This window comes from Indicator indicator, chromosome 25 (assembly GCF_027791375.1).
Source record: "Indicator indicator isolate 239-I01 chromosome 25, UM_Iind_1.1, whole genome shotgun sequence".
Lineage (NCBI taxonomy): Eukaryota > Metazoa > Chordata > Aves > Piciformes > Indicatoridae > Indicator > Indicator indicator.
In genome coordinates, this window is record NC_072034.1 from 8,897,461 (window position 1) to 8,924,258 (window position 26,798).

Here is a 26,798-nt window from a genome sequence, read left to right on the forward strand (position 1 = left end):
GCTGCAGTCCTAGAGTACGGATATGTTTTCACTGGTTTATGTAAGATACTGTAGTGTGCATAATTGTGTATTATTTGCAGTATTTTAAAGCCTTGCAGCTTAAAGGCAGAACCTTTGCTTTTCTCATCACTTTTTTTTTTTCCCTCTTTGTTGATTCTTTGCCAAAAGCCAAGTGCAAACTTCAAGCCCCCAAAAGCTTTTATGTTATGTCCTTCAACCTAACTACTGAAAATTGTTGAGCTGTGTCCTCTTGGAATCAGAGCTCTAAATCCTCATTTAGACAGGTGGGCAAAATAGCCTGTTGGAAGCACTAAGCAAGAGGTGTCAGTGTAAGTTGCACACAGCAGTTCTGCACTTAGTCCCTGGATATCTGAGTGTCTTCTCAGAGATTCCATTTCCTGAAATTATAGGTCACTTTTGAACATTTTATCCATGAAATACAATTGAATGAAAACCAGCTGCAGGTATAATTCTGGATTTTGAACTAAATAAAGAGGAAAGGTATTGAAAGAGGCCTGGGGAAGGTTTAAGATTATGGGCACCTCAAAGTAATCCTTTTTTTGTTGTCTGGCAGCTTGTTAATTTCTGTCCCTTTCCAGACAGTGTATTAGGGCAACTACAATAGATACGGATATTAGCCAGGCCCGTATAAAAGCCTTAGGATGTAAATGCCATCTTCTTCAAAATCTTGAATAAGTAAATTAGTAATGTTTACCTCAAACTCAATTAAGTCCTTGTTATCTTCATGGCTGGTTAGGGCTTTGATAGTTTTGGAGCAATTTTTCTTACACGGTATTCAGCTTGCTCCTCCATTGCAAAAACTCCTCCTCTTTATGATTCCAGGTCTTTCTCTAATTAAATGTTAGATACTGAAGCCATCTGATCCTTACAGCTCAGTGTCTGACCTGACTTTTTAGCCTCATTTGTCTGTAAATCTGCAAAGGTGGTTTGTGCTGAATATTCCATGTTCTGAATTTCCAGGTGAGATGAAGTTGTGCAGTGGAGTAGTTTCCATTTATAGCTTCAGGGTATTCCTTTTGCACAAATTGCTTGAACATGTGGACAGATGCTGTTGGAGGCAAGATCTGAAGCTCAGACAGTTGTATTATGGGGAGCTTGGGTGAAATCTAGGCTCTCCTTGATGTCAGAGAGTGTCTGGTCGCTGTTTTCTATGAGCAAAGAATTCAGAGCATGATTTTCTTCACACTTTACTTGTTCCCATGATGTCTGTTCATTTATTCATGGAGGGGTTATCAATTCATCATACTCCTGCATGCAGAGTGTCTGAGAGAAGGACTGAAGACACTTGCAGATGAAAAATACTTCTAAGATTGACAAAGTTTCACGTCAGTCCTGAGAAATGAAAGATTTAATACTTGTGGATTATGAGTATAGTTCTGTAATTCAGATGGACCTTTATTCTGTCATTGCTAAACAAATGCTATTTTAAAGTTAAACATATTTTGCCAATATCCGTTGCTCTGACTGAATGATGGGGATCTTCGACTTAGAAAGGGCTTTTCATCCCAGTGGCTTCCTGTTGTGTTTGAGATGGATCCCACGGTGCCTTCACAAAGGTTGCTGAGTACATAACCTTAGGTGCATATGTCATTTACCACAAAATTGCAGCTGCTGCTGGTCTGAAATGTGGCAATTACTGAGCCGTGCACGTAGTGCTGTGCAGCAGTTTAGGAAAAGGAAGTAAAGAACATTTCTCATTTTTCAGTTGAACTGGCTGGTAGATGAGGGATGGTGATTAAACAACAGAATGTAACATATCTGCAGAGCTAGAACTTGGGAAAAGCAGCAAATTTATGATCACTGCTATGCTTTTGAGAAAGGGTTGTAGCGTTTGGAGTGATGAAAAGTGGTCAGAGCTATCATCTTACCTGGAGGTTGGGCTGACTGAGACAGGGTGACTTTTGATGAAGTTGTTAGTCTTTTGAGCGCTCTTGATGAGTGATTTGAAGGTCTTAACCTGGGCTGATAGGATGTCACATCTGAGGAAGGGCCGTCACATAATCATCACTGTTGTTTTTGGAGAGGTACGTTTTTCTTTGCAGGACAGGTGGTACTGAGTACACCTAACTACCTCCCTTGGAGTTTTAAGGCCTGACAACCTCAGCCTGTGGATGCTAGCTTGGGAGGAGCTCAAACTGACTTTGGTAACTTGTATTAAATTGTTACGGTAAAACATTTCTGCAGTGGGAAGCCTTGGGCTTGGGAGCTGGAGTGGCACTTGGGTGCTGTGGTAGGAATTCCTCACCATTAGGTTTTGTCTCTGTCATCTGAGATTATACAACTCAGATGTGCAGCTGAGAAGAGAGATCCTACGATGGAGCTTGTATTGAATTGCTGTGTCAGGGAGCTGCAAAGATCGTTCATTACATGTGTCAGATGCTGAGCAATTGAGCAGTGGTGTTGGAAAGCACTGAGAGATCATCTGGATCCATGCATTGTTCAGCAGCTGCAATTGGGTACTTGTCAAATGACACTAAATTTTGAGTAGGATCGGTGTTGACAAGAGATAAAAGGCTGTTGCTTTTCCCCTTTTCATCTTGAATGAGATTACTGTGTAATAATATGCTATTATATAAAGATAAGGAAGATAGATGGGCAAGTCCTACAGCAACAGAAGCATGAAGAGTATGGCTGTGTGAAATGATGTAGGTGGTATTTGCATACATGCTGCTTTCTCTGTGGTAAGGCCTGAAGACGTTTGCACAGCTCTTTCTGTAGCTAATACAATGGAAAACCAGCCTCAGAATAGTCTGCTTCTGTTTTCTTTGTGCTGGAATTTGTGCCTAGACATAGAGTTATGTCTAAGTGACACGAAGCCTCGCTGTAAGGAGCTGTGGGCCAGACAGTAAATGGGGAGACTGAGCATCTATGTTTTCTCTTCAGGCTGCAGATCTTTTTGACAGTGCTGGCAGCAGCACCTAGTTGGTCTCAGAGTGAGTTGAGCAACAGTGTAGGCATTTGGAAATGGCAGCACTAAGCAGAAGTGACAGCCAGACATAGATCTGTGCCGGAGATGTTTGGCTCTGTTGTGCTGCTGCTGTGATGGTGTAGCAGCAGTGTATTGATGGTGAGAGGAGTGCTTGCAGACCCCGGTGATCTGAGGCTTTCAAGTATTCGGAGGCTGCAGGGGCAGGTGGTTCTCCAGGCGTGCAGCTGGGTGCCCTGCAGGTGGCTTTACATCAGCCTTGTGCATGATGCAGAATAGCTGAGCCTGTACTGCACTGGTTGTGAGGTAGAATTCCCTGAGGGCTTGAGTTGGCTTATTGGTCCCAAGGAATTTGCTGTTTTGATGGGCTTTTCTTTGAATCAAAACATCTTATTGACAGATCATTTAATAAATGGATACACTTAAAATTGATTATATTTTCCCTTTTGGTAAGTGAGTACTTCACAGGGAAAAAGAATTCACACTTCTTGCTTGCTTTTTTTTAGCACCAGGGGGTGTATGTGTTTATATACACCCCATAGTGGTATTATAAACTCACTGTATTTACAATGGGAGGTATATATAATAGCCGAGGGGAACAGAAAGTTTTCCTACTTGAGACTTAGAACTCACCTTTCCAGAACTAGTAGTGTGTTGGAGCTTTGCCTTTCTTGCTGTGACTTACACCACATTAGTGGTTTGGGACTGCTCTATATGTTGATAAATGCAAAGGGAAAACTGAGATGTGTGGTAAGGGCATGATCCTCTTGCTGTTCTCAGTGATGAAAACCTTTTAAAATATCTGAACAGCTAGGCCATCTGAAAGGATCCCAAACATATCAGAAAGATCTTGGGGTGTCTCCTGAAGTGATGATGCTACCTAGACTACTATGTTCACCCCTAATTTGTAACAGGACACCTTTTACCTCCGATGCCTAGTGATTCATGCTCTGGATGTGTTTAGTTTTGTGCTTTGGAGTTGTGTATTTTTCACATCCACTGTTATTCGCATGATGGTATGGGCTCTCTTAACATCTCATTAATTTTCCATATGCTGTAGAACTCATTTCTCCCATGAGGTATATAATGTTATCCTACAAAAGTTTTACATCTTCCAAATCCCAGTGAATCAGACTTTCCTTATGCTTATTTTGGTGGTATTATACCAAAGCTGGGTTTAACTCTGTCTTGATCTTTAGTTGTTTTTTCTAATTTTGGTGATCCTAATGCTGTTTGAGACTAAGGTTAGTATTCAGAAAACTGTTGATTAATACAGTCATTTTGGGTACTTAATGCAGGAGGCTCATTTTGATGAAAAGTGTCTGGAATCTTCCTAAAATAACTCAGCTAGGCTCATGTGATTCCATAATATAAAAGAGCTGTTCTGGATCCTGTATTTGTTTGGACCACAGTAGCTTGCTCCTTCTACTTAAATCAGGAATGGTTCTTCCTGCATGTATTTAGATACATTAGTCACTGAAGTAGCTGTAATTGCCTGTGAACATTTTCTTCCAGGTCCCTCTTCTGGATTAAATATGAAAATAATGGACAGGATGCTTAAAAGAGAAGTAACATCCTCATTTTCCTCCTGCACTTTCATTGATACACTCAGAGTGGGTGGATTGCTTATTAATGACAGCAGCTTTGGGTAGTTCAGTGACCTGGTCTTGGTACTGCTGAAGCGGTGATATTTGCCATTAACAAAGCTGAGACTCTGACTTGAGATTTCCAAAGTAATTAAATTTACTACTATTATGGGCTGGATATTTTACTATCATTTCACTGACTCTCACAGTTTCTTGCACTTGTGTCCCTAAGTGGTTATTTGAATTTGTGAATGCAGGCCTTATAGTTGGGTTTGTTTATTCAAGGGAGTAAATGTTTTCCCTATTGAAGTTAAGCCCTTACCAAAGGTCACCTGTTAGCTGCAGTTAGAGGTCTTAGTGGGTAGTAAAGTCTCATTTCCCTGAGAAATTCTTCCACCTTTTTCTCATGGTATTATGTATAGGCAGTTTGCACGTCTGAGAAAAATACAGCAGTCTCTTCAGTAGCTTACTATAAAATCACTATGTATTTCACTATGTATCCACCTATTTTAGGTGCAAGGAAACAGCTGTAACAGAACTATGTAAGAAACTATTTCTTCCCTTATTTGTTGTAGGAAGTTAGTTAGCATGGAAGAAGCCCTCATTGGATTAAAGAAATCACATCTGTCTGGATGTTAAAATGTTAACGATTGCAATGTTACATTGCAAGACAAATCTGGATCTTAGCTGTGTGCCTCAGTTTTTTTGAATGACTTCACTTACTCCTCTCTGACTTCTTTAGGTTGACTTTGGGTGCATGCTGACATAGTCCTCAGAGGTGTTTTTGCTTGTGTGTTTTTCTTTAGCTTTCAAGAGATGGTTTAAATAGAACGGTAGTTAAATGGTCTTGGGAGTCTGGCTTCCCACACAGATTAGGAAATGGCAGTCAGTCACTTTTTTTTTTCTTTTTTCCCTGCATAGGAGTAGAAAAAGAAAAAAAATAGGCTTAGGAAAAGAGCCTTTGACTTTTCAAAAACCTTTCAAAGCACCAGCTATTTTTTAAAAATTAGAACACTAGTATTTGCTTAGAATTATCTTCTCTGTATTCTTACCTCAGAGGATAAGATTTTTTAATTTTTTTTTTTCTGTGCACCTTGCTTTAATTTTGACCATTCAGCATGTTCTGCCTAATGCCTGTTGTTCACTGCTCTGTTACAGAGGGATGTTCACTGGGGCAGATTCCTTAATGTATTACTGGTGGAAAAGAGAAGGCAAAAGCATAGCTATGACATAATTAATTCTTCTGATGACTTGTTGCTAATTTGTATCTTTCCAGTGAAAGTCTTGGACAGTGACTTCATAGATAACTTACCTCATCCTTATGCAGTCTGATTTTGAACAGTGCTTTCTGATCCCCAAGAGGTTTCTGCTGGATGATGCATGGCAAAGTTGTTCTTACAGACTGCAGCCCCACACTTTTTATTTCTGGCACCTGTGTGCACAGGCAGTGAAGACATGAGCAGTGTGGGAAGGCCTTTGCATCAGTTCAGTTTTATTTGTCTACAATTATTGCCTAGAGTTGCAAAATCTGTGTTCATAATTCAGAGTTAAACACATAGGTTCTAACCCCCTTATTACAAGTCCTTCATCTCCCCAACCCACAGGACTTTTACTTTTGTTTGTTTGTTTGTTGTGAGTTTGGTTTTGCTTTTTTTTTTTCAGTAGTGCTGTGGAATTGGCAGTGGAAAATTGCTGCTGTGTCTGTAAATCTTACTGAGTTAAAATCAGTTGATCTGCACACTGGGGTGTCAAAGCACTACTTTGTCAATGGAGTGTAGATTCTCTCTCTTCTTCCTTTCTCCTGTTACAATATTTCTGAAAGCTGACAGACTCTGTCAAAAGTTTTCAAGGCAAAATGGTATAATTTGTTTGGAATGTCATGGATAATTATGCAGACAAAAATTGTACAGTCACACTGAGAGATTAGCTGCAGAAAAGAGAACAGCTTGTTTGGTGGGCATGGTAGTGTGCTTCATTTGGAAAAGGCCTGCTCTGGTAAAAATTGGGTAACTGGTAGAGATATTTAGGACATGAATACCTTAGCTTCAAAGATTACATCTCAGGCTGTCAGCAGACCTCCAAGTCAGCTATCGGTCTGCTGAAAGTTACTTATTGATGCTCAGGGGGCAGCATGTTATGGAGTAGCTCTCTTCAAATCCTGAGTGGAAGGCTGATGAGGGCAGTCCAGCCAATACATGCTGGTAGAATCCGGAAATTCTAAACAAAACAGAAGAGTGACCACAGAAGCTTACAAGTGAGTAACTTTCTATTTTCTGGTTCATTTTGAAGAGTCTTTTGGAGGTTTGCCACAGAAGCCTGACTGTCTTGTCTTCACCATCTAGTCCCACTGACATCAGGTGGCCTTCTGGGTTGTGTGAGGAGAGCAGAGGCTTTTCTTGATGTACTAGCAGTGTCTGCAAGTGAACATTTCTCTGTCCTAGGTCTGTCTACCTGGTCCCAGCATTCCAGATCTCGACGTCGGAGGACTTCGTGTTCCAGACATGAAGATCGAAAACCTTCTGAGGTATTTCTGGAGTTTGATTTGCATTTTGTTACATCTATCAAATACACAGCCCTGTACATGCTCTGGTAATTGATCCTTTTCTTCTGATTTACTTTCTTTTTTTCTTTTTGCTACATTTTAGCTGGCACCTGCTCCCCACCCCTCCTTTTTTGTTTGGGTTTGGCTTTGGGTTTTTTTTTGGTGCCAGGAGATTGGGGAGTTCAGCTGCTGGCTGAACCACTTTGTGAATTTTGTCACAGTTTGACACTTACTCAACATGGCTGCAGAGTCTTTCTTCTACTATTTTAGGCATTGGGGTTTATTTGTAGCTTGGTTTGTGAACAGTGAAAATTTACATTAGGTGCATTTATTTCCTAGCTGGTATTGTGTTTTGGTGTTTGATCTTTGCTAAACTGCTTGTCAAACTAGAAATCTGCTTCCTGACAGTTCTGTCTTGCATAGTGCTTTGAGGAAATTATATCAAGGAAGATGCAGATCTTTGAGCTTCCCAGGACCAATCAACTGTTAGTACACAAATGCAGTCCAGTTCCTTGGATATATTCTTGCTGAATCTTCCTATCTTCAGGCAAATGCTACACTGCAGAATTTATAAAGGCTGCAGAACAAGGCTTAGCTTTGGGAGATGGAATTTCTTCATTAAACATACTTGCCCAATACATGTATTTCTGATGTATTAGGGAATAATTGATGTTGAGAAAAAAATGTACTTTATTAGTCTCCCTAGACAACCAGGTTAATCTTCTCCCAGAGAAGAGTTTCCACAGGAAGAATTGCACTCATTGTTCTGTGTGAGCTACACCTAGTACTGGTGGTTTCCAGTCTTCTTTTTTGATTGTTGGCTGTTAAAGATCTTCCCTTCTTTTCTTTATGTTATTGTGAATGGGGAGACCCCATGAGCTTTTTCTTGCTGGTGATGCGTGCTGTCCTTGGTTATCTTTCTTGCATGCCTTAGAAGTAGCGCGTTAGACTCTGTTTTGAGAACTACCTTGTGAAAGGCTATCAGGAAATCATTGAAGGTAGTTACCAATCTTGCTGTTCTATGTATGCTTCTGTTTTCTCCTCTCCCTCTTCTTGCATTTGTTGTCAGAGTCTTTGTAGCTTTTTGCTGTTCTCTTGGGTGTTCTCAGCCTGGGTGGGCATCTTATTTACTCCTCTTCAGCTCTGTTGCACAGTCTGTTGCCACTCTCCCCACATACGTGTTGTCTCTGACTGCCACAGCACTGGCTATTCTGATAAGCGTGCTGGCAGTAAATTGACACTTGCTAAATTCCCTGGGTGAAATCCTGGGCTCACTGAAGTTGGTGGCAAAATTCCCATTGACGTGAGCGTGGCCAGGGTTTCACCCTTTAGCTTTGAAGTGTGCAGTGCTTCTGTGAGCCAGCACTTCTGTAAGCTCTGCTTTGCTCCAGGCAGTCTGATTGCATCAGAAATTAGAGCAGAAAGAATGGTGTCACAGGGCCATGGGCCTGGGAAGGAGTTTCTTGGCTGTGAGGTGCTGTAGTAGCTTTGCTACTGAGGGAGTTCTGCAACAAATTTATCCAAGAACCCGAGTTACTTTGGCTCTGAATTTGAGCAAGTTGCACATCCGATCTTATATTTTTAGTCTTCTTTACATTTGACATTTCATTGCTTTAATTCAAGTCACTTAGAGGTGCAGAATCCCCTGGCCAGCTGTGATTGTTTGTTCTCTGAGCCAGTTATTAATTTCTTGATTGGAGCCTCACAGGAGTTGTAATGGGATTATTTAAAGCATTCCACTATGTTTCATTACCTGCATTCTTCCTCTCCTTCATATGATAACATAATTCTTTAGTTTTAGAAGTTAGCAGTTTTTCTGAACATGTCAAGACAAGTGTTAAGAAACATGTCATGATTTGATCCTATTTTTATGACAAAACCAGAGTGGAAGCAGAAACATACTGAGACAAAGTGTGGTGGTGTATGCTTGTTGGGAGGGAGGAGGGGTTTCAGGAGGTGTAGTGTGGCAAAGCACGTCGCACTTGGAAATATTCTCAGAAGTATAATTAATAATCACCTTCACCATTTCCCTAAAATACATAGGGAATCTGTTGAGGGTTGAGGTGTGTGAGTAGTATATGATATAATTGCTGTCCTGGGGAGGCTTGCCTAGTTAGCACTCTGCATAGAGCTGGTTCTTCCTCAGCTGTATGCAACACTTGGCTGGAGCTAAGTAAAAGTGTGGCTGTTGGTTCAGGACTGGGAGGTTGTGTCTCTCTGTTCCCTTAGCAGCCCAGCAGGAGAAGCTCGGAGTACTGCTTCTGCCTTTCCCTTTGTAACTGTGCAGTGTGGGGCTGGTGCATGTTGACTCTGCCCACCACAAACCAAGAAGTCTGCAGGGGAAATTTTCTTAAGATATTACCTGTGTTCTTGCCCTGGTGATGCTTATTTTCTGTCACCTGGTTGCTTTTAACCCTTTCCTTTGAATGTGGCATTGACTGGTTAAACATTAGTTGTTGTGGAGGTGAGGACTGCTGGGTGCAGTTACTGTAGTATACAGCAGCTTCATCTTACAGGGTGAGGTGAGCTGTAAACAAGTGCAGGCTTGCAGTTCTGATTTCTGTGCTACCACCCCTTGCCTTCTGCAGTGCTGACGGACAGTGACAAACCTGGCAAAGGCTCCACTGCAGTACCACAGCATGCCTGCTATGAGAGTGGCCCCTTTTTTGTTTCATCCCGTGGCTTGTGGGAGATCCCATTGCTGCCTGCTTATGGCTGCTGCCCCCAAAGCTGCCAAACATCCTGCTTGTTTTTGAGACGCATGCCCCTGCAGAGGCAGAGTGACAGCCATGCTGCAGAGGTGTCTGTAGCTGATGGAATAACAAGCACCTGTGCAGAACAGGGAGATGCCACCAGAATTCTAGTCTTCTGGGTGTTATTGTATGTGATTTTTGTGGGTTATTTTTTAGAAATACTTGCACAAAGAGTCATCTCCTTAGAATTTCCTCTTGTGGCTGGTCGTGATAGAGTCATGCCTTGATTTCTACCACAGGGAATTTCTAGAATGTCTTTGGATTAGTCAGAGCTCAAATAATTAAAAACAAACCAAAAAACTCAACAAAAACACATTGGCGCATAAATGAGTTTTCTCTGTTCTGCTGGTTTAAAACTCAAAGCTCCTGCAGCCTTTATTGCATCCAAGGCAGGGGTAAAAGTGGGTAGCACCTTTTAGCATCATGCCTGTGGCACAGGGGGAGCACCAGAACTTGCAGTGGAGTTAGCTGGAAGTCATTCTGTCAGTATTTACACCTTCAGCCACCCCTTCCTCTGTGATAAAGCTAAGCCTCTGTCCTGCACTGGGCTGAATCAGCTCACTGTTGGTACAGTGACCTTGTAACACACTACTCCGTGGTTACCCTGAAGCTGTGAATCACAGTGTGTGAATATCCAATGTCAGTGTCTCTGTTTTTTCTCTCTTGGTCACTCTCTTTGCAGGTGTTCAGAACGGACCTGATCACTGCCATGAAGTTACATGACTCCTTCCAGCTGAACCCTGATGAGTACTATGTGCTGGCAGATCCCTGGAGGCAGGAGTGGGAAAAGGGAGTTCAGGTGCCAGTTAGCCCAGGGACCATCCCAGAACCAGTAGCCAGGTATAGTTTGGAGGACTGCAAACAAGTACACGTATGTTTATGCTAGCAGGTTGTGTCTACATTGCTTTGGCTTCTTGAGCTTTTATTCCACAGTGTCTAGCTAGAAAGATCCTGTTCACAGAGATGAAGAGCAACCTGCCTCAGCTCTTTGAATGGTGGGAGAGATCAGGAGTCAGGCTTGTTCTGCCTGTGTGCCAAAATATGAATGTCAGAGAACAATTTTTGGCATTGCATTAGGATGGAGTGTGATGACAGAACCTTAAAAATAGCTTCTATTTTTAAGCCCAGACTTGACCTCACTCAGCATTGCTGGGAGAGCCCTCGCCTGATGCTTCTTCTATGCCATAGGTTCCTTCCAAGGAACAGACTAGGCAGAATTAAGGGCTACAGAAAGTACAGCATTTATTTTGGTTTCATGTTATTTTTTTGCTTGATTATTTTACTGACATAGGAAGTCATTGTACAATATTTCAGCTGTTTGAAGAACCATCCAGATATAACTAAATACAGTTTATACTAAATGCATTTAACTAAATACATTAATGTGATATTTTCTAGCTCTTGTCCAAGAAACCCTTATTTTCCTTGCCTTGTTTCTTAGATATTGTTTTCTGTTTCAAACTAAACAGTACATTTGCAAGGGCAGTGGTGTGCTGCAGCCCATCTGTCTGTTTTATGCTTAGTTGGGATTGGAGTTGGAGCAAGAGAGAACAAGGATTATTGCCATTTAATGATGTTAGATCTCTGAGTATGTCCAGGCTGGCCCATAAGGCATTACCACATGTCCCAGGAATGCTGGTGGGGTCAGAACAGCCCAGTCTCTGATACAACAAAGAATTCTGGGTGCACTGCATCTGTTAGGTCTGAATCTGCCAGCTTTGACCTTGGAGTAGGGGAACTACAGCACTGTTGGTTTGTGGTTGTGGTTTGAAGCCAAACTACCTGTGCTTATGTCTTCTGTGTATTTGGGGCAGGTGCAGGGTGTTGCCCAGAGGCATGCAGAGGTGCTCAGTGTGGAATTGATGGTACAGAATATTCAAAAACAGTGCCCAGTTTGAAGTAAATTCTCTGTGAGGTGTAGTAGTCTGTCATATTTTAGTACTGTGCAGTATGACCAGGAGCAGTTTGGGCACTGCAGTTAGCCTGATGAGGTCATTAAGATTTGTATTCTTTCACAGTACCCTTCTGCACCTCAGGAGTCCCAAATTCAACATTCAGCTTGCCTGCCATTTCTCAGATAGTTGTCTGAAATGAGCTAAATTAGGGAGGATTTAGGTCTGTGCAGGAGACTGAAACAGGTCAAAGCTATACTGAGACATACGTGTGTAGATACAGCAGCGGCAGATGAGGATCTTCTGACAGGGAGAGGAGGTGGGGGCAAAATGGCATGGAGCATGTCCTGCTTGTTGTGCAGCGTAGGCTATTGCCAGCAGAGAGCTGTGTTCGACACACAGTGGTGCTACCTTCTCCCTTGTGGCACTAGAGAAGGTGCAGTGCTCTCTGCTGAGAGCACCATGCTGCATGTGCTCTGAGAGAGTTATATTGCTGTTTGCAAGCAAGTCACCAGCTTGTTGGTAGAGGGACTGCTGCCGTTTGTGAATCGAGTGGTTTTGCTCCCAGCTCCTGACTTTGCAGAGCTGTGGCATTGCAGGAATCTGACCTAGAACAAGTGATGTGCTGTAGGTACTTTGCCATTTCCTGAACTAATGCCTGTGGTCAAACAAAATTTCAGTTGGCTTGCAGCTAAAATATGCTTTCATAGTTGGTTGTTGGCCAGCTGGAGCCTTCAAAACCTGAGAGAAGGTAGTTCAGGCAGCAGTTGATTAATATTTGTGCTTTGCCCAGCATGACATTAGTGACTGAAAGAGGAAATGCAGACCCAGGATGCCAGAGCTTGTATGTGCTTGGGTAAGTGAAGGTAAAGCTAGTACAAATTACTGATTCTCTGTGGAAAGGTCTCCAGAATTCCACAAAGGTGGCAATTCTGTACCTACACTCACTAAAAAATTCAAAAGAAGCACATGGTGAGAAAGCAAACTTTGAAGGTAGCAGGAAATACTACTTTTTTCCCTTGAATTTTCTTGCTCTTGATATTGTAGTAAAACAGATCAGTTTGAAAAAAAAAATCTTAAAACCAAGTGCAGTTGGCAGCCAGCTTCAAACAAGTGTGGATTTCAGGTCGGAGTAAGCACCGCTCTATCCTCTAGCCTTTTCATTTTATTTAACTTGTGGTGATGAGTTGGGTTTCTCGACAATTCCCATTAATTTATAACAGCACCAGTCCATTATGGAAATGCACTGTACTGTTTTCTCTTCCCATCTCAGCGGTGCAAGGTGATTGTTTAGATGCTTAGATGCCTACTGATGACTGTTAGTCAGTTCAAATGAGGCAATTGCAATTCTCTAGACACAAGTCTCTGGGTAGCCCAGCACACCTGACATCTGCTTGTCTGTCTGTTTTAGAGTTGTGTCAGAGACAAAAGCTGTCACCTTTACACGTCCCAGGAAGTACATTGTTTCATCAGGTTCAGAGCCTCCAGAGCTGGGCTACGTTGACATTCGGACCTTAGCGGACAGCGTGTGCCGCTACGATCTCAATGACATGGATGTAGCGTGGCTGCGGCTTGCCAATGAAGAGTTCAAAGAAATGGGTGAGCAACCAGTGCCTGTGGTTTTCTTGCTATTTCTTTTTTAAAGCTGGCAGTCTTAATAATTCTAAGGAGAGTGCAGTGGGAAGAGACGAAAGAGGTATGAAGAGACAGCGATTGTAGGAGCTGAGGTTGGCACAGGAAAGCAGACCTGATGTGATTAAGCCCTGAGATACCTGTGTTTGTAACTGCTGAGTTGTTATGATCAGACCAAGTCAGAGTCTGGTTTTCTTACTCTGCTACTTTCCATTTCACTAGGGAATTTTCAAAAGAGTTCCCATTTTGCCATCAGGGTCCTTGAAAAGAACTGAATGATAGTCTTTCCAGTTAGTCCTTTTATAATGGATTTATTTTTCTGTATCATCTTTGTGGTGTGCTTTTCACCACTTCATTTTGTGGAACCTGAGGCTCAGTTAATCATGGGAAGAGCCAAAGGAGGATTTTCTTGCTAAGACACTCATCATGATGTTGCCATCGACTGCATGTCACAGCAAACATGAGCTATTGAGAATGAGACCAAAAGCAGGATATCCCAAGCCTGTGCTGTATTGTAGTGATTTAAGGATATGAAAATTCTTGCCTGAACCTGACTTTGCAAGAGGAAGGTGGTTGATTGCAGAAGTGTATCTTTCTTGGTTCCACAGGTGTTTGTGTGGTGGGATTTTGTGCTGAAGGTTGTAGCATCAATTTGGAAGTATCACAGCCAGCATGTTGGCACAGCAAATGAGAGGTGGAAGCCAGCGGGGGAAGCACTTGGGCTTTTTTTTTTTTTTTTTTCTTGCTGGTTACTTACTTTTTTTCTTCTCAGGTCTACGAGAGTAATTTAATTAAGTTTGCATCACAATACTATAATGTAGCCAGCCTGGAGCTGTGGTGTCACAAATAACTTCCTGATGGATGCTGTTTGAAAACACCAAATCCCAGATTAGGTGTTGCAGTTATTTGTTGTCCCAGATTACATATATTCTGACTGTGGTTTTTTGCTTTTTAAACCAAATTAATTTACTGGTGTAGCAGTATGTATGTAGCAGGTGATGGAGACCTTAGTTGGGCTTGCACCCTATCGGGCTGGCAACCACAGTTGTTAGAAACTGCAGGTTTGATCCAAGTATGATAGCAGATGTCATTGACTGCCCTCCTCTACCCCTATCACATTTGATTCAAAACACTCTCAAATCTTTCACCAAAGAGTAAACATCTGCATTGCGGAACTGAAGCAAAAGCCATAGACAGTGCAGTCCTGGGAGGAGAAATCAGAACAAGACCAGGAAGCCTAAACATCAGTTTAGGAAAAGTTTTTCTCAGGATTTTGCAAGATTGGTTTGGATTCTTGCTTCTGTTAGTTTAATACAGTTAGAAGCTGAATTTGATTTTTTTTTAGCACTGAATTAAGCATGATTGTCTATCACTCCTTAAATAAGTAACAACTCCTGTTTCCCAGGGATGCCTGAGCTGGACGAGTACATGATGGAAAGGGTCATAGAGGGATTTGAGCAGCGATGCTATGATAACATGAATCATGCTATCGAAACGGAAGAAGGACTTGGGATTGAATACGATGAAGATGTTGTCTGTGATGTCTGCCAGTCTCCAGATGGAGAAGATGGCAATGAAATGGTGTTTTGTGACAAATGCAATATTTGTGTGCACCAGGTATGGCTGTCAGGCGGATGGTGGGGGGTGTAGGGATGGTGACAAAAGCTTTTTGAAACCATTAAAGATAACAGGTTGGATTTTTTTTCCCATGACAGACATCGATCTGTTAAATTGATGCAGAGTTCACCATTGAGCTGTGGGATTCATTTAGAATTAATTGAATTATTACATGGAATTCTAGAGATGTCATGATAAGGGGGTTAAAGTGATCTTTATTAGCCACCATTTCTGCTAAGAAGCAACCCCCAATGCTTTGGAATAACATAGAGCATTGCACAGCAGAGCACTTGACTTTGTGGTTCTTGCCTTTTGAATTAGATCTGGCCCAGTTCCTGTTCAGTATAGTCTTTCTGCTACTGCACTTCACCCCAGCTCTCTGCTGGTGGGGTTGTCAGTTGGATGTCCCCTTGCTCTGTGGGCTGGGAAACAGGATCTTCATTATCCCAGCTGAAGTGGGCAGTGGTTTTTTGCCTCACAGCTTGTCATGACTTCTGCTTCTTTCATGGAACGATCTATTTGGGGAATGACTGGCCAGTGTGATTGGATAAGTTTATGAAAGCATCCTGAGATCATCCACAAGCTGATGTTTCTATATTTTATTCCACAAAGAAAATTCTGAGAGTTGTGAGATTCTCTGTGTAAGCCCAAAAGTAACAGATTGTTGCCTATGCTTTCTCTCCCTGACTGTAACTGGGATCTCAGGCCTGCTATGGGATCCTGAAGGTGCCAGAGGGCAGCTGGCTCTGCAGGACCTGCGCACTTGGCGTCCAGCCCAAGTGTTTGCTGTGTCCCAAGAAGGGTGGTGCCATGAAGCCGACCCGGAGTGGCACCAAGTGGGTCCACGTTAGCTGTGCCCTGTGGATCCCAGAGGTAGGTACAGATCCTCTGGGAACTGAGGGCTGCAGTGATTCTGGGACAGGAGGAATCTGTCAAAGACACTGTTCAACCTAGTGCATGTTCATAGAATCATATAATGGTTCAGGTCGGAAGGGACCTCAGACATACCTACTCCAACCTCCCCTCCATGGGCAGGGATGCCTCTCAACTGGACTGGGCTGTGCAAGACCTCATCCAGCCTGGCTTTGGACACCCCTAGGGGAGGAGGCAGTGCTGCTACACTGAGTGTAGTATCTCTATGGTATGGAAGACAGTGTAAAGGATTTTCAGATAGATGCGGCGTCTGGCAGGATGAAGCATCATCTCTAAAGAGAGTAATTACATTACCTTTGTCAACCAAAATTAGGCCTCAAGAAATTAGGCCTGTGCTGCTGGCAAAACTCATTTAATAAGTACACAAATTACAGTTTTATTTTGTAAGTGGAACATTAAAGTTGAATCAGGAAGGTTTGGATGTGACAGTGAGAATTCCTGTGGGTTCTCAAAGGCATTCTTCCTGCATGATAATTTTAAATTGGAGAGCTTCAATTTGAAACTGTTCATGCAATGAGGAAGTTGTGTTTTTGAAAAAAGGCAATTAATTCTTTTTTTACTGAGGAACTTGTAGCATGCTTATTTTGCCCATGCACACAAGAAATGTGATATCTTTGATAAAATTATTTCATAGCCTTTTTAACCTTTCTCTTAGGTGAGCATTGGAAGCCCAGAAAAAATGGAGCCCATAACAAAGGTTTCTCACATTCCCAGCAGTAGATGGGCACTGGTGTGCAGCCTTTGTAATGAAAAAGTTGGAGCTTCTATACAGGTAAATAAATTGCACAAATACCCACATGCTTTTGGTAGATACACAAAATATGTACCCTCAGCATATTTTGCTTGGTTTCCTGTTTGTTAGTAAGGACTTCAGTTCACACACAGTGCTTTTAGATGTTGGCATGCCCTTACTTTCCAGGAAGATTTTATTAATAATGCCAGGTGGGGTACCTAAGACTTATCTATTGCTATGCTGACACACATATTAGTACTTTGGGATAAAATGTAAGTGTTGTTGAGAGGAAAACCCCTGCATTTCTGTCATCTACCACATATGGCAACAAAACTTGAATGCTGAAAGCAGCATGTCCACTGGTGCTCATTTAGTGGCTTCTAAGACAAGTTGGATACCTCAAGGGGGTCTGAGTATTGCCTGTAACAACCTGAATTTTTAAAGTGCTGAGCCTGTCTAGTTCTCAGCCATGTCAGTGGAACTGAACACTTTCATTGATGATAAAAGTAGATATAGCTTTGAATTTCTCATTTTAGGTACCAATTAACTTTGGACTGTTCTGGCTGTAACTATTTTTTCTTTAACTGTTTTATTGTTGGTCTAGCTTTTAAGTTGTTGAGGAGAATGTCTGATCATGTAACATTAGGTTTTTGGAGCAGTAAGAAAGAAGAAGGTTGTTTGACTGGTCTGCCCTGAGATCTGAGGAAGCCACAAGCTGAGGAGATGAACCCCACTTCCTCCAATCGTTGTAGATAATTCAGGAGCTCTTGGTGTTCCTAAGTAGAGGGCAAAAAAATTCTCCTGGGTGTGAGTTTCCCACTTCACTCTGCTGTAGCAGCAGTGCCCCATTACTGATCTGACTGCTGGCACTCATTTGAGCTCAGGGATGGTGACTGCCCGAAACAGCGAGATGGGGCAGAACCAAAACAAAGGGCTAGTCTCAATAGTTCCAAAAAGACATTATTTCCTTATGCAATAAATAATCAACCTATAATGCCAGCACTATAAAGCCATGTTTCATACCAACAGCTTGCATTCTTGTGCCAGTGCCAGGTTGTCTCATTGCATACTTCTGAAATCCTCCCTGCAGTTTCAGTTGGAATTGGATTCAGCACTGCAGCCTGTGAGCTGCTGCTGTTAAATAACTGAACTGATCTGCACCAGAGCACTTCAGACTGGGGTGTGTGGTTTCATCTCCATATTTATGTTGGGCTGTTAGCTGGAAAGCACTTGCAGATCCTTTACAGTGGAAAATCACTCAGAAATGTTAAATAATCCCTTTTAAGAACAATTTTAAAACCTGGAGATTGAGAAAACACATTGCCAAGCCCCAGATTTTTGAAACAAGAGATACTTGGTTCCTGATACATGAGATGATAAAGCTTTGATCTACCTTACTGGAGAGCAAGTGATGAGATAAGGAGGGGTGATGCACTTGGGGCAATGCTGTGATTGTGTCAAAGATGTAGCTTAGTATTGTGGTAACACTGCACCTTCAAAGTGCCTCACATACGTCAGCAAAATGAGTCTCAGAAAGCTCCGGAGTCTGAAGCTGTAGAGCTTTTTCTGTTCTGTGGCTAACCTAACCTTCCAGGATCCATGATGGTAAGAGCAGCATTAAGACACAGAAATGCGTAAAGCCCTATGCTTTTTAAACATAAGTTGTGTCCATTTCCTTTTTTCCTCTGCTCCAAGTCATTTGTGCAGGTTGCCAGAAGAAGCTGTACACCAGCAGTGCAGCAGTAGTTCCAGTGAAGCCTATCAGTCCATTTCCAGTTAAGGAATGCATAAAATAGTAAATGTTAACTAAAGAAAATAAATCTGTCCACAGCATATAAATTTGCAGTGGTAATTCCTCCTCACAGAGCTGGCCCTTCCTCTGCTGTTAGGTAGCTGAAACGGTTTTGTCCGTTCTCCAGGCCAGTTCTGAGGGATGACTTAGTATTTGAACCCTTAAGTATTTATGTAGGTTGGTGTGCAGGGGAGAGGGAAATGTGCTTCCATATTTCTTCTGATGCTACCTCTCCCCTTATAGTGATGACTTGCAGGCATTATGGCTGCCACTTCAGACAGCCCTACGTTTAAAATGATGGGGGAGAGACAACAAGTAAGTTTTGCCTGACATGTTACAGGAGTTGTGTAAATCTTGGTGTTGTTAAAGCTGGCAGTGGGAAATACTTAGATTTGTGTTGTGGACTTTTGTACAGCAAAGAACAACATCATGCAGAGGCACTGCAATAGAAGGGAAGTAGCATTAACTGGATGAACTGAGAGAGAGAGAGAGATCCTCCAGAGCTCTTTTTGGTGTGCACAACAGTTAAAGCACAACAGTATCTGCTGAGCAAAGAGAAGCTGCAGCAGGCTTGGAAAAACAAGACTTTCTATTCTTCCAGGTTGAGCAGGTTTCCTTCCAATGAGGCAGGCTTTCCCCTCTCGTCCCAGTAAAACATCAGCCATGCTAAGAGCTGATTATTCTAAACAGTAGCAGGTTGGAAACCATGGCTAAAGAACTCTTCTGTACTGTTGGGTGATCCAGCTGGGCTGCTTTTGCCCTTTGGTCAGTAAGAGAGAAAAGAGCAAAGGATGATTTGGTATTTCTTAATTTCTTTTTGTATGTTGATTTTTATTAAAGGATGTTCATCTGAAACTTCTACAGTTTAAGCTCTGTTGTACCTTCATATGCAATCTGGCTGCTGAGTCAACCTGAGCAAGAAAACCTGGAGGAAAGAGATTTGGCTTCTTGGCAAAGTTGTGTATAAACATCCTAGTGCCATGCATTTCTCTGTAAGGTTAAGCATAGCTTTTTTCCCTCCTGGTTAACAGCACTAACATTCATTTCCACCTGAAATTCTTTTTGCTGGAGGCAGAGGTGTGAATTGATACAGATGCTTGTGTGGGTACACATACATGTACCGATTTAAACCTTCCAGTTTGTGGCTGGCAATAGCTATGACAGCATTTGGCAAGAGAAAGTTACATATAGTAGAACTGAAGTGCTACATCAGCTGAACTAGTATCCATTACTCTGCGAGCGATAGGTTCACTGGGAGGGAAGGAAAATGACAAAAAACTGAATTTCCTGTTCTGATCCCCCAGGTGAAGGCTGTCATCAGTGAAGTAGTAATTGATAGTGATTTAATAGTTGACATTTTTAAAATTGGGATAACAGGAAAAATGAAAATTCCCCTTGGTAGAGGCCTTCTGGGTAGCCTGGGTCCAGGTGCTGGGGAAGACTTCTAATTACAAGTACCAGGCTGGCCTTGAGCCACCCAGATGTTTTCCCTTCCCTGCCATGTGGGTGCAGTCCAAGGCGGGATGTGTTGCTTTGTGTTACACGGACCTGGCACGAGTGGCTCAGCTAAGAACACTGCTCCTAGGTCCTTCAGCAGCGAGGGGCTAACCACTCCTGTCCCACTGGGCCACTTGATCATAGCCTGGCCCGAGAGCACCAAATCCTAAACCTAATTAAAGAGCAACAAAGTACACGCAGCTCAGCAGCAGAGCATGGAGACAGGGTTGTTCTTCCAAGGCAGCTCTGGAAGCTCCAATAGTTCTGGGTACTGTGACTTCTTAAATTTAATTTGATTAAATTAATTTCTGTAGTGTTCAGTGAAGAACTGCAGAACAGCCTTTCATGTCACCTGTGCATTTGATCGTGGCTTGGAGATGAAGACCATACTGGCAGAGAATGATGAGGTGAAATTTAAGTCCTATTGTCCCAAGCACAGCTCCACCAAGAAAACTGATGACACTTTCAATGAGAGCCCTGGACAAGAGAACGGGAATGGGATTCAGGACAGCTCTCCTCCTGCCCGCATGGACCCTTTCCACAGCATGGATCAAAACCAGGAGGAGGCCCACAGGGTCAGCCTCCGCAAGCAGAAGCTCCAACAGCTGGAGGATGAGTTCTATACATTTGTGGAGTCTTTGGAAGTGGCTAAAGCTCTTCGGCTGCCTGAGGAGCCAGTGGAATTCCTTTACCAGTACTGGAAGCTGAAGAGAAAAGCTAACTTCAACAAGCCTTTGATTACTCCAAAGAAGGATGAAGAGGACAATCTTGCTAAACGGGAACAGGATGTGCTGTTCAGAAGACTGCAGCTCTTCACACACCTCCGGCAGGATCTAGAGCGGGTAAGCCATGGCACTGCCTGTGCTTGGGCGAGGTGTGCTGGTCTTCGTTAGCAGAGGTCCCCAGTGACGTGCTCAGTTCTTGCCCTTGTGTGCTCCATGCTGCATCTTGCCTCAAAGTTGTATTGTCAGAACAGACCCTTAATGCTGAATTTCCACAGCACACCAGTTACCCTGTTCAAAGAGAGGATTAGCTCACAGGGTCAGCAGGTCTTGGCTTGTGGTATCCAATCTCCTTCTGACTGGCTTGTTGCATTTCCGCTTATGCTACTTTACTGATTAACACTGCTTGCTGGAGGCTCTCCTGCAACCCCCAGCTGCAGCTTTTTTACCCTTTAAGGTCTTTGTCTGCTCCTTTCATCTGGTGCACAAGACAAAAAGAGCATCAAACATGCCCTGATTTGCAGCAGCCCAGGGTATTGTTGACACAACGTAGTAACAAGACATTTCACAGGACTGTCTGTGTGGAGGTGCATCTGACCCTTTAACAAACTGATTTCCTTTATTTTTCTTTTTTTTAGGGGGTTAGCTAATAGAGTTTAGGATATGTTAGAGCCAGAAATACTGACATTATTATAAGTTTTTTACCTCCATACAGCTTATGGCTTGTGTAGGCCACATACTGAACGTGGCTCAGGAGGTCCTTCCTCAGCCTCAGTAACCTGTGGGTGAACTGGAGCCTCTATCCCAAGAATGCTGTCTAGTCTTTAAATCAGGGCAGCAGATGCTCATGCAGCATCTTTTGTGAAGGACCCTGATGGATAATTACTCTAACAAATCACTGCAGCTTTTCTTTTCAACCTTTTTTTCTAGTTTCAGCTTCCAGCCCATGACCCTTCTCTTGCTGGGTGTGAGAGCTGTTCCCCAGTCCATTTGTTTCTGCTCCTTGTGCTCAAGTTCTTTTATCTTCCCTTTGATCAGCTAAATAAGTTGAGTTTGCCACCTTGTTCTCTGGATCTTAAATTACTCTGTATGTATCCTTTCCATTTTTAAATGTGATGAAAAGCCAGGATACCTCATTCTAGTAATAATTCAAATATTTTACTACTCTATTTTCCTCACTCGTATATTCCATGCTATGCTCATTGATCCACAGTTCCCTGCTGTTGATTAAGTATAGTTTCCTGTTGTGTCTCAAACAGTAAGAAGCAAATGGTGTGAGGCTATTAAAATACCAAGCATATGTGAGCATTTTCAGCACTTCTCTAGCTTTCCTCTGTGTGTATATAGGTAAAAGGGATTCAGGTGTTCACAGAAGCTACTGCAGTGCTCTGGCCCTCCCAGATCTGATGGAATAATCTGTCAATTACATGGTATTTAAGAAGTGTGTTGAAGAAGGTTAAAAACAGTGTTAACGTGTTTGAATGCTGTATAGCACTTCAATTGAATTAATTCAAAGTACAGATGAACAACATTACAGAAACACAATTCCTGTAAAACTCATCACCTTGCTGCCTCCTAGGTGCGTAACCTCACTTACATGGTGACCCGAAGGGAAAAAATCAAGAGATCTGTCTGCAAAGTTCAAGAACAGATATTTAATGTCTACGCAAAGCAGCTGGAACAAGAAAGAGTTTCAGGTACGCTTCAGTGTTACCTTTTTTTGCATAAGACTGCAGACACAGGCACTGAAAGTTTTGGTTACAGGCTAATGACTAATTATGAAGGACAATCAGGACCTTATTAGTTCTCATTAAAACCTTTCGCAGGGCACCACGCCTTAACAGATTGGGAGAAAAAATGAGTTTGTGTAGCTCTGATGGTGGGCACATTGCTATAGGAACTAAGTCAGTGTTCCTGTCCATGGGGCACTGAATGCTGCCTGCTTCAGATCATTCCTGGTGTCAGTTTAATGACTCCTTATGACAGGGGACCATGACTTACATTCAAGTGCCATATGCTACCTACTAAGCCTGTGGTCTGTCTGTGCTGCTGTGCATCATAGATGGCTGTTTAAAAGAGCTCAATTCTGAAAAGGTAGCACCCTGTTTTTAAAAGAATTTTTTTTTCCCTGCTTAATCTCATTGACAGTAATCTCTCAGAAAGATGAGTACCTTCAAATCTACTGCATTAACTAGGTTATCCTTAAAGTGTTCAGTAACATACCTGCTGTATTTTACATGGATTCAAACAGATCCACTCACTGCTTCCTTTGCCCACCCCTTCTCTGAGGAGTCTCTGTCCTGGTGGCTACAGCAACACTAGGATGTGTATTGGCTACAGGTGTAGGTAGGTGCAGTGTGCCTAAAGGGAACTCAGCAACACACATAGCACTCAGTCTGTTGTGGAACAATGACATAGTTGCAGAATTGTCACCAAATACCTGTTTGCCCTGAAGAACATGTCAGGCATGGAGGACAGGGTTAGAATAGGCATGTTCAAAAGTGGTATTCACCCAGACACAGAAGTTCTTGACTTGAACTTGATTTGTTTACATTTAGGTGTGCCTTCCTCTTTCTCTTCAATGGAAAACACAGTGTTGTTCAATAGTCCATCTCTGGGCCCCAATGCCCCCAAGATAGAGGATTTGAAATGGCATTCTGCATTCTTCAGGAAACAGATGGGCACATCTCTAAGCCACTCTTTGAAAAGACCACACAAAAGAGACAGAGCAAGAAGCAGTGCTGGGAATGACAGCAAATCCCTACCGAGGCAGCCCAGCCAGAGGGAAGGCAGTGCAGCACCAGGTGGCTTTTTGCACCTTGACAAGACCTTTGCAGACACACGGATTGTATCAGCACAGCAGAAAAACGGCCTGGTTATACCAGACCACAGAAAACAAAGAGACAATCGTCCACAGTGCGAGGTGATCAAGGCAGAACTCAAAGAAAAGACTTCAAAACACAACCACAAACCACTGAGACTCACAGAACTCTCTCAGAGGCAATCAGAAAATAAAAGGGCTGTGAACCACTCCAGTGGTAGGTCAGCACCTGGCACGCGGAGGGATATAGTGCCTAAATGCAATGGGGGTCTTGTCAAAGTTAACTCTAATCAGACAGTAGTTAAAGTGCCTACCACGCCCACCAGCCCGGTCAAAAACTGGGGCGGATTCCGAATTCCAAAGAAGGGGGAGAGGCAGCAGCAGGGTGAGGGCCCAGAGGAAGCCTGCCGCCAGAACTCCAGCTACCCCTACCTGGGCGTGGGCAGAGTTTCACCGAAGGACAGGGCCAAAAGCAAGCTGAAGCCTGACAGCGAGAATGATGGGTACGTCCCTGATGCTGAAATGAGTGACTCAGAGACTGAAGTGGCCGAGAAGAAGTGCAGACAGCAGAGACTCAGTCCAAGCAGCACCATCAGCAGAAGGACAGATATTATTAGGAGAAGCATCCTGGCCTCCTGACCGGACACAGGCACACGGTCTCAGCACCGTGGTCAGTAGAGTCACTGCCTACAAGCCAACTCCACATTATTTATTGGTGTGAGAGAGGAGAGTTCTTAGACGTGGCTGCAGACTGACAAATTGGTAACACGTTATTCCTGAGCTGTATAAACATGTTTACATGCACTTGAAGCTGGTGTTTTTTTTTCTCTGCCCCACCCCTGTTCTGCAAGAAGTTTGAATCTCCTTTATTTGCAGCTTTCCTGAGTAAGCAGAAAAATGACATCACTACTAACAAAGGATTTGTGATGAACGCTAAAATAATTCTCAAAAACCTTTTAAAAGGTTCATCCTTTTAGCTAAAAAGCACTGATAAAATTTTCCTCCCTTCCCAGACCTTCTGGAAAAGCACAAGCTCTTAATGTAACTAGTGTGTATTGGATCTAAGATGGTTGTTTAACCATACTGCACTGCTAAACCACATCACCAGTGGTCACTGTCCTTTGATAGTGGCAGGTCTTTCTCCTCCCTTTGAAGAATGTTTTCTGTTACATTCATTTTGAGCAGAGATGGCAGCTCAAACCCCTCCATAAGCTCCAGAGTTTACATGTAAATACACCTACAAGATGACCAGATCTAACTATGACATTATACTGAAAAAGGAGGAAAGGACAGGTCAGGGTGCAGCATCCTCACAGTGCCACAGCTCGAGAAGACTCAGACTGAGCACAGAGGGGACTCTGAAAAGGTCTGAGAAGGGGTCAGGCTTGTGGGTTACAGTTCCCCGTGGAATAAGCTGTCACCCTTCAGTCAGTCACCTATTGCCAGGAGCATGATGACAATTCCAGAGAGGAAAGTCTAAGGCACTAGTCACTAGCATTTCCCAAAGCCCACCAGGTATGCACTACTGGGATGTACTGGGAAAGCCAGGCTTACAATACTAAAGGGTTGCTTTAAAATGAATATATATTTTTAAATAGAATAAAATGGAAAGGCAATAAATTGTGATTAGCTCTTTACAGTCAAATGAAGAAAAAAAATAATCTGTTCTGGACTAGATTTGATGGAAGAAGAAATTTTTTTTTTTTTTTTACTAATTGCAAATGGCAATAACAAGTAAGTGATGAGCAATAATATGAGCAGGTCATTAGGGTACGGCCTTGTACCTAGCAGCGTGCACATGTGGAGTGTTAGGAGCCTGCACACTTTGGAATTCTGCATAGAGTCAAGTCAGGTATGTACTGGTGACAACACAGCAGTGTGTCACAGAGAGACAGACATAAAGACCCCCTTTCCCCCCACCCCTTTCCTACTACTAGCCTGACATTATAACAGCTGCTTTTCCTTGTCAGACCCTTGCCTCCTGAGCAGGGAGCACTGATAACACGGTAGAACTCTGCCATAATTGAGTCTTCCAGAGGATTCAATAAAAAAAAAAAAAAGGCTTATTAAGACTCTTACCTTGCTATGCAAGTTATCACATAAATATCTAAATATTTCAGCTGTGCATCCCTGTTACTTGTTTTAGAACTCAGAAGTCTTGACCTTCTGTGGGGAAGGGGAATTTTGTTCATGGTGGTGCACTTCTGCAGCACCATTGCTGCTCCCAAGAAACTAGATTGGCTTACAGAGGTGAAAGTCACACAGGGCACTGGTGAATCTCAAGTTATGAAGTCACCCTTGAGATGTGTTAAAAGTACTTCTCTGATCACAGAGCAGCAGACTAAAGGTAAAGGCAGGTAAGTTCTACTTGACATAGAGCAGCGTTTTCCAGACGGGCACTTCTGTTTTCTCTAAGAAAGAGGCTCATGACCATATGGGGAATTGTTTGTCAAGCCATAGCTGGTATAATCTAAATTAATATTCTAAGTAAAGATTTAACCTCAAGCCAGTCTGAAGGAGGTACCTTGTTAATTTGCACTATTATGAATGCTAATGTTGTGCAGAATTAATGCCTTATCTGTTTTGCTCCCCACTGTTTAGGTTAATAAGCTTTCTAATGTTTGAAGTTAAGCTGAACCAAAACCAAATAAGCTGTAAGAAGACTGCAGTGTGACCAGCTCTGTAGGTTAGCTTCGTCTCCCCTGCTTAGTGCTCAGCAGAAGAGGTGTTGTAAGTACAGCAGTGACAGTAGAAACCCACCCACCCCTGTATTTTGTTGGGATAGAGGCATTAGCTGAATTTCTGTTCGTAAGCATTTCCTTTCCTTGTGCAGGCTGACCAAGAGACCGTTGACTAAGATCAGTGTGTTCTGTCAAACCGTAGGCTAGTTGAACTTCTGTAGAGTTGCCTGGAATGCCATTTGTTAGGTTATAAACTCTCACAAATCTAAATGAAGGGTTATAGGTGTTGTGTATAGAGCTTAATTTCAGAAATTTGAGAAAATTGTCATTACATTTGTAAGACCTTGTACAGAAGATTTTTCACTATGTGCCTAGCTTTGGTGTCCATTCAGCTGAAATGAATTAAAAAAGGTGCATGAAGAGAAACAGATAGAAATAAAAAGTATATGTAGAGATGACTATTTTATATTACATGGCCCAATCCTGTATTTATTTTCTCCCTTTTCTGAAGTATTTATAAAGACCTAGTTGAAGACAGCTGTATTTTTTTGTTAAACTCTTCAGTAGAATTGTGCCTTTTTGTCTGTATGTGAATAAATGCTTTTTTGCAGTAGCCTTGCCCAGAAGTGTTTCAGAATCTGCAGGAGCTG

The 26,798-nt window shown here is 42.6% G+C and overlaps 1 protein-coding gene across 1 annotated transcript in view; it reads left to right on the plus strand.

The window, feature by feature from the left end:
- The window catches only part of JADE1 (jade family PHD finger 1), a 39,002-nt gene extending 12,265 nt beyond the window's left edge, over nt 1–26,737 (plus strand). Inside the window, exons 3-11 of the mRNA XM_054392203.1 lie at nt 6,975–7,057; nt 10,511–10,668; nt 13,132–13,319; nt 14,758–14,969; nt 15,675–15,842; nt 16,558–16,674; nt 20,239–20,766; nt 22,226–22,343; nt 23,205–26,737. Coding sequence (XP_054248178.1) covers nt 6,975–7,057; nt 10,511–10,668; nt 13,132–13,319; nt 14,758–14,969; nt 15,675–15,842; nt 16,558–16,674; nt 20,239–20,766; nt 22,226–22,343; nt 23,205–24,106 — 2,474 coding nt within the window. The 3' untranslated portion in view covers nt 24,107–26,737. The remainder of the gene's footprint in view (nt 1–6,974; nt 7,058–10,510; nt 10,669–13,131; nt 13,320–14,757; nt 14,970–15,674; nt 15,843–16,557; nt 16,675–20,238; nt 20,767–22,225; nt 22,344–23,204) is intronic.
- Nucleotides 26,738–26,798: the final 61 nt, after the last annotated feature.